Source organism: Xyrauchen texanus, chromosome 22, assembly GCF_025860055.1.
Source record: "Xyrauchen texanus isolate HMW12.3.18 chromosome 22, RBS_HiC_50CHRs, whole genome shotgun sequence".
Lineage (NCBI taxonomy): Eukaryota > Metazoa > Chordata > Actinopteri > Cypriniformes > Catostomidae > Xyrauchen > Xyrauchen texanus.
Window position 1 is genome coordinate 21310213 of NC_068297.1, and position 8410 is coordinate 21318622.

At 38.9% G+C, this 8410-nt stretch overlaps 1 protein-coding gene across 1 annotated transcript in view; it reads left to right on the top strand.

Annotated features, from left to right (window-relative positions):
- Positions 1 to 7787, top strand: part of spata17 (spermatogenesis associated 17) — a 54623-nt gene extending 46836 nt beyond the window's left edge. Inside the window, exons 10-11 of the mRNA XM_052154218.1 lie at positions 5712 to 5778; positions 6415 to 7787. Of these exons, the coding sequence (XP_052010178.1) occupies positions 5712 to 5778; positions 6415 to 6497 (150 nt within the window). The 3' untranslated portion in view covers positions 6498 to 7787. The remainder of the gene's footprint in view (positions 1 to 5711; positions 5779 to 6414) is intronic.
- The last annotated feature ends 623 nt before the right edge of the window (positions 7788 to 8410 follow it).

The following is an 8410-nucleotide window of genomic DNA, read 5'->3' on the forward strand; positions in this document are numbered from 1 at the left end:
TCTCTGTATTATTTATTTTGCTAAATTTCACCATTTTATCATTTTACCTCACACACGGGAAAGCTTCTCTCCATTTATAAAAATGGCCCATGATCACAAGCAATAATGTGTTATTCCTGCATGGCAGCATATATGTAAAATCTACTTGCAGGTGTTGGTATGGTAATGAGTCGTGCTTCGTAGACTTGTGTCTGTTATTCTGTGCGCACGTTATTAGTACAGGATTAATTTTACTGCATTTTGTACCCCATTTATGCAATAAGTTTGATTTATTGACTGGATAACTTTTTCTTTTGAAACGTGCGAAATACCATGATAATGTCGACAGAGTATTACTATTGCGGTCTTGGACAGAGCCAGATACCCTTGTTTATCTCTTAATAAATTAGTCTGGTCTGGTTTCACTTCATTTGAGGCCCAATGTTGATTGTCAGATTCAGATGGATTTGCCTGTAACAATTTAATGTCAATGTCTCTCACCAGTGTTGATTGTATCATGGAAAAAGTCTCTTCAGCTTGATTCAGGTCTGGGCTTACCACAACTTCCTTTGCAGCCCACTTTGCTACCTCATCAGCATACTTCGAGTCTGTGTATATATTGATTCATTTAACTTTAGCCAATTGGCATGCTCTGATCAATGCAAACATCTCAGCAGCTTGTGCAGATTTATATGGGAGCGAATATGCTTCGATAATTCGATTTGGGAGTTTCGTTACAGCATAACCAAACCAGTATACGGAATAATTTGGCATGGAACAGGACCTGTCAAGTCAATGTACCAATGGTCCCCCTCCTCCAGGGTGGATGATGAAATATCCGGCCTACATAAAGTATATGTTTTCAGGCGATCTATGCAATCATGTGAATCGTTTTAAAATTCACTTTTAATTAGTCATTTGTAAAGATAAAGTGTGTACAACTGAGGTTGGTTTAATGGTCAGATTAGCAGTAACCAATAAAATAACTTTATACCCCGATCAATGTTGTGCTGTCATGTGTTGTACATAACTGTTCCTACCTGGTGAGAAGTGTGCACAACTAATGGATGTGAGAGAACAATACGTTCTGCATGTTGTACCATCGACGCCGCAGCAGTCACTGCTCGCAAACATGCAGGGAGGTCTTTGGCGACTGCATCTAAAATGTTTTACAAGTACGCCAGTGGCCTTCATATGTGAATATGAACAGCGGCTGCATAACAAGCATGACTGGCACACTGAAGAACACAAATTAATAACAGTAAAATGAGTGTGGTCTGCTGGAATTTACTTTATATTAGTTTTCATATCCAGCACCTCTGGTGACAATAATACATTTTCCTCAAATCTTGCATTAATTGCCATGTATTTTTAGCTTTTTCACAGGATTAATTGGTGTTTTATATGATAAGCGAATGGGTTTCAAAATACCTTGTTTCAGACACTGTATTAATACCTTCCCCTTTTTTTTTTGACAGAGGATACTGTTTACAGTATACTGGAAAGTTAGAGCGGAGTTTGGCAACATATGGTTTTACGTGAATGAGGCCCTAATGAGAGGCCTTAATTATTTTACAATAATGTAGAATAAGGACAGTTTAATTTAATACCTAGCTCACACATACTGTTCCTACATATAATTGTGGAGGTAAACGGGCACTTTAATCTGTACCGTGTGCATCTACATCAACCAAATTTCCTACAGGAACATAACATGTTTGCTATGACAGCACGCCACACTTTAACAAGCATGAGCGCTTTGAGTGAGAAGGAAACAAAGTCCCTTTGGAAGGGAATATATGAGGTAAAATTTAGGAGAGTTATAATGATGTAAAGAGAAAAGAAAATCAATTTTACAGGTGTAGTTTTAGCAAGAAACCTTTTGAGTATTACCTTGGTAACTGTCAAGCAACCAGATGGGTTTACCCTAGCAACAAAGCAACAAATCACATATCTCTGCACCAGAACATCATAGAGACTTCCGGTTTCATTCATTTGATTCAAGGTAGCAAGGAGCCTTTTGAGTATTACCGTAGTATCTGCCTAGCAACCAAATGGGGTTACCCAAGCAACCATGTAACAAATCACATATCTCTGCACCAGAACATCTCAGAGACTTCTGGTTTCATTCATTTGATTCAAGGTAGCAAGGAGCCTTTTGAGTATCACCTTAGTAACTACCTAATAACCAAATGGGGTTACCCTAGCAACCATGTAGCAAATCACATATCTGTGTACCAGAATATCATAGAAAATTCCAGTTTCTTTCATTTAACTCAAGGTTGGAAGGAGCCTTTTGAGTGTCACTTTGTTAACTACCTAGCAACCAGATGGAGTTGTCCTAGCAAACAAGTAACATATCACATATGTCTGCACCAGAACAATGTAGAAACTTCCTATTTTGTTCACTTGACTCAGGGTAGCATGGAGCCTTTTGAGTGTCACCTCAGTGACTGCCTAGCAACCATGTAACAAATCACATATCTCTGAACCAGAACATCATAGACACTTCTGGTTACTTTCATTTGAATCATGGTAGCAAGGAGCCTATTGTGTATAACCTTGGTAACTTCTTAGCAACCAGATGGGGTTACCCTAGCAACCAAGTATCAAATCACATATCTCTGCAGCAGGACAACGTAAAGACTGCTGGATTTGTTCATTTGACTCAGGATAGCAGGAGCCTTTTGAGTATTACCTTGGTAACTGCCTAGCAACCAGATGGGGTTAAACTAGCGACCATGTAACAAATCACGTATCTCTGCCCCAGAACAATGTAGAAACTTCCGGTTTATTTCAAGTGACTCAGGATGGCAAGGAGCCTTTTGAGTTTTACCTTGTTAACTACCTAGCAAACAGATGGGATTACCCTAGCAACCAAGTAACAAATCACATATCTCTGCACCAGAACATCGTAGAGACTTCTGATTTCATTAATTTGACTAAGGGTAGCACAGAGCCTATTGAATATCACCTTGATAACTGCCTAGCAACCAGATGGGGTTACCTTAGCAACAAAGTAACAAATGACATATCTGTTCACCAGAGCATTCTAGAGATTTCTGGTTTCATTCATGTGTCTCAGGGCAGCAATGAGCCTTTTCAGTATCACCTTGGGAACTGCCTAGCAACCTGGTGGGGTTACTCTAGCAACCAAGTAAAAAATCACATATCTCTGCAACAGAATAGCATAGAGATTTCCTGCTTTATTCATTTATCTCAGGGTAGCAAGGAGTCTTTGGAGTATCACTTTTGTAACTGCGTAGCAACCAGATGGTGTTACCCAAGCAACCAAGTAACAAATCACATATCTCTGCACCAGAGCAATGTTGAGACTTACGTTTTTTGTTTTTTTTTTGACTCAGGATAGCAAGGAGCATTTTGAATATCACCTTGAAACTGCATAGCAACCAGATGTGGTTACCCTATCAACCATGTAACAAATCACATATCGCTGCACCAGAACATCGTAGAGATTTCAGGCTTTGTTCTTTTGTCTCAGGGTAGCAAGGAGCCTTTTGATTATCACTTTTGTAACTGCCTAGCAACCAAATAACAAACAATGTTGAACATTTTCCCTAATGTTCAACAAATTTAGTTTTGACTGGATAATTTCTGTCAATTCTGATTATTTTGGTTAATTCTTTACATGTGCTTGGACCCCGATGATTGTCGCTTGCGGCTATATTTAGGACAAGCTCTAAATTATGTAACTCGCTTAATTGTAATAAAACAATGTTTAAATTTAAAATACCCAATTTTAAAATATGTTTTTTTTTTATATTTGGGTAATATAAAACAATGTGTTTCGGAATGTTTTTTTTCTAAGAGTGTGTTAATATTAAACATGCTGGTTAGTTCAGCTCTTGTACAGCTATTTACTTTATACACAGACCAAGGGTTCAGGAATAGTTCACCCAAAAAAATCATTCAATCAGATGTTCTTCCAAACCTTTATGACTTTCTTTCTTCCGTGGGACACTGTTGGACAAATGTTAACCAGAATGACAGCCTCAGCCACCATTTACTTTCATTGAATGGAGATAAAAAAAGATGTGAGGAAAGAGAATGGTGACTGAGTATAACATACTCCCTAACATTTCCTTTTGTGCAAGACAGAGTATCATAGAGGTTTGAAAGAATATGATCGAGTAAATAATTACAGACATTTCTTTTTTGGTTGAAATATTAAGCCTTGTTGTGGTGACAGAAATAAAAATATGTTTCAGTGATATCATTTCTGAAGTTGGATTTGTTTTTATTTAAGTGATTGTTTTAATGAATCTATTTTCCACTTTCAAGACAATTTTGTGTCCTTTTGCATGTCTTATGCAGTTGTTGGAGTTAGATCTGTTTACAATGACAGCTAGCTGCAGCTTTTCCCCAGGCCAAGGCACACAAATGATTGTCATGGTGGCGTACACTGACTGACAGAGGATCACATGCATGCCTGCCAGAGGGAAACAGTCAGCGCCCCAGTCGATGACATTAGTTTGTCCTTGCTAAACTTGCAGTCTTAAAAAAATTAAATATATTATTAAATCGCCTTCCTGCCCAGTCCTCCCAACCTCTCCTCTTCCCATTCTTACTTTATGCCTGTTATTTCTATTTCAACATAGCAGTGCTCCTCACATGCTCTTGTAATAAGCCGTTCTGGGAACGAACGAGCTGTGTTTTTGACCAGGCCAGCCTCTAGATGGGGTCACTGAGAGCCAGCTTGCTTGAAGAGGTGCTGCAAGACATGCACTGTAGTGGCTGCAACAACTAGGCCACACGCAAAATCTGAATCCAGTCCAACTAAATATATCTGATGCAATTTTCTTTTTGTGCAGTTCTGCAAAAAAGAGGGCAGGATTTGTTGTGGCTCAAGAATTCATCATTAACTGGCTGTGTTCAAATCGCTTAAAAAGCATACTAAACTATGTTTTTTTTTAAATGTCAAAATGGAGAAAGTTTTTTGTGAGGGTCAGGTTTAGGGATAGGGGATAGAATCTTTAGTTCGGACAGTATAAATATCTGTCTATGGAGAGTCCTCATAAGGATAGCTGTACCAAACATTTTTGAGTGAACTATTATTGCAGTTTTGAATCACAATTCAGTAAACAAAGAATCGCAATATCATATCACATCATATCACAACCCGGATATTGATTTAATATATATGCATATATTTCAGTAGCTCAGGTTTTCACAACAAGGACAGTTTTCACATGTTGTATTTTATGTTGATCTTTTATATGTTTGATGTTTAAATTAGTAAACCTTTTGACATTTTTAGTGATGACAATCATTTATGAAAATGACATGACAGAATATTGACTACATTAAAGGGCATTTTCATCAAGACACAGAATATTAACACAATTAAGGCTGTTCCTCATTGACATACTTAGGGATATAATTAATTACTTCTGTAGTACATTCTGTATACTTTTATCATAGAATGTGTGCATGCATCACCAAGCCAAATCTATGACAGAGTGTACTACTTTTAAATCTGATATGAGTGTGCTTTTATTTGAGTGTGCTTTTCTTTGTGTGTGTGTGTGTGTGTGTGTGTGTGTGTGTGTGTGTGTGTGTGTGTGTGTGTGTGTGTGTGTGTGTGTGTGAGAGAGAGAGAGAGAGAGAGAGCCAGATGTAAAAATTGAAATCATTTTTGCATCATCTCTGTTGAGTGTTTAACCTAGTTTAACCCAACTACTGACATCCAATCAATGTGCTTATCATTTCAGCCCTTCAAGACTGTCTTCACCACCTGTCACGTCTTTGACAAGTTTGGAAGACTCTACTCCAATGCTGGTAATTTTGTATGAGATAGCTGAGTGGAAAACAGACAAAATCAATAAATAAATGAAATTATATATCCAATTATGCAGCATTTGTTTGTCTGGTTCGGAAAGTGCGAAGGTGAGGTGAGGCGAAGAAAACAGTTGATGTCGAATTCTGCGAGAGCTTAAAAACATCTCGTCCGCTTAACATAATTGCATGCTTTTTGTATTATGTACAGTTGCTTTCTGCAGTCAATACTTGGGGTGCTGAAGAAATAATTCACTCAAAGAACTCAAGAGCAACAATTTTGATCCTGAAAAGAGACTAATGAAATTCTTCCATTAGTTTACGCACTTCCAGATGTCACAAGTGGATTCTTACATCACTTCCATAAATCAACATATACAGGCCAAGCAGTCAGCCACCTCATCACATTGCTCCTGGAATCAGGCCTTTTTTTGAAACATTTGCCATGTATTGTTGCCACCGAAAATAAATGTTGTTTAATTTCAGTGAGTGGGAAAAAGGTCAAGACACCAATCCAGTCCTCTTCTACATAAGTTTCATTTCCACAAATAATTCTGAGTGCGTTGTTCTATTGTGTGTGTGTGTGTGTGTGTGTGTGTGTGTGTGTGTGTGTGTGTGTGTGTGTGTGTGTGTGTGTAGACGGGCCTACAACTGTACACAGCTCGCTGGCCAGCACTGCCACCAGCATCCCTTTTGATGAATCTGAGGCACCAGCAATTTGAAGATGCAGGGGCTATCACTTTGATTGCTCCTGGTCTGCGGTAGTCCATCACTTCACAATAACTCACCCTGCTGCTGACACCTGCCTCCAAAAAAATGATGCTTTTCCATCAGGGCGATTAGAAAAAACCCTAGTTCCCTGATCTGATTACTCCCTGTTGTTGCGCTAAGTTTGACCTCACGCAAGGAAAGCAGCATCACACTTATGGCTACTGGACGCTCGGGCATGCAGTGTTGTCCAGACTGACACGCTTAGTCATAGAAGTGAAGGATGGCTTTTCTGATGGTTCATGGAATATGATGATGTATGATTCAGCAAAAAGCTTTTACTCAGATGGTAAGGTGATGATGTAGCACCTGGCTAAAAAAACAACATACTTAACCATGCCAAATGGGGGGGTGATTGTGTAATATTTTAAGGAGATTCAAAAGCACGCTTGTTCTCCATTTTTGACAACATGACAATGCATACCATGCCATGTGAATATAATGAAACTAAGTAGTAGATATTTTAACTAAAGATAATGTATCTATATTCTAACGCCATAAATCAATATTTTATGTTACATTTTTAACATTGCATTGATATTTTTAAAATGTTCATAAATTGCCCAGCATCATTTTGCTCCAAACCCATATTACTTTCTTTCGTCCGTGGGACACAAAAGGAAATGTTAGGCAGAATGTCTTGCTTTCATTGTAAAATAAGTGAATGGTAATAAGGCATTCATTCTCCCTAACTTCTCTTTTAACATGAGGTTTAGTGATTGATGACAGAATTTTCATTTTTGAGTGAACTATTCCTTTGATATTTAAAAAAAAAAAGATACCAAAATGCCAATTCAGAACATGCTTAGAATATACCATAATTTCCGGACTATAAGCCGCAACTTTTTTCCCATGATTTGAACCTCGCGGCTTATACAATGACGCGGCTAATATATGGATTTTTCCCGCTTTCAAATTTTATAAAAAAAATAATTAAAAAAACATTCTGTGACGTGCTCAGTTTTTTGGCGGCGTGAAGCTTTCATTAGACCAATGAAATTGCCAAACAACTTTTTTTGTTTACTGTTTAGATTAAATCGAGCGCGCTCAAACTTCCCATCATTCTGATTACGGTAGTAATTTTGGCACCCTCACCATGGCAAAGACATGGAGAAACGCATATGATGCAGCTTTCAAGTTGAAGGCGATTGATCTGGCTGCTGCACGGGAGCTTGGTCTTAATGAGTCGATGATAAGACGTTGGAAACAGCAGCGTGAGGAATTGACTCAGTGCAAAAAGACAACTAAATCTGAGGCTATTCAACTCCAACACCGAAGGAGATGACTTCAGTGGTTTCATGTGCACAAGAGGAGAAAGATAGTGACCAATGACTTTCTTGGTAGGCTACTGTTTACTGCAAATGTTTTATTACATGCTGTGTGTGGCAGCGGGGGCGTGGTCAAGCGCCTGTCCGGGAGAGAAAAGCTGTAAGGGCGCTTACACCTGCGCTAAATTATGTCTAACACCGGTGTCTAATTTCAAGTGCCCTGCTTCACGTGTCCTTCTTGGGAAAACTGTCACACGGGCACCAGTGTGACAGTTTTCAGCAGGGCACTTGACGTTCCAGGTAAGGCTTTTAATGGCCACAGCAATGTTTACAATCAATTTTATAAAGTTTCTCAATTCTTCTATGCGCCAACACTAGACTGACGTGTGTCACTTTCTCAGCTCTGTGGCTGCTGCCTTTTTATGCCGCTCTCCCCATGCTTACTGAAATTAGACACCGGTGTTAGACATAATTTAGCTCAGGTGTAAGCGCCCTTACCGCTTTTCTCTCCCGGACGGGCGCTTGACTAAGCCCCCGCTGCAACACCGTGTTTCGTTAAAGCCTATTTCTTTTTGTTACAAGCCGTGTTTCGTTAAAGC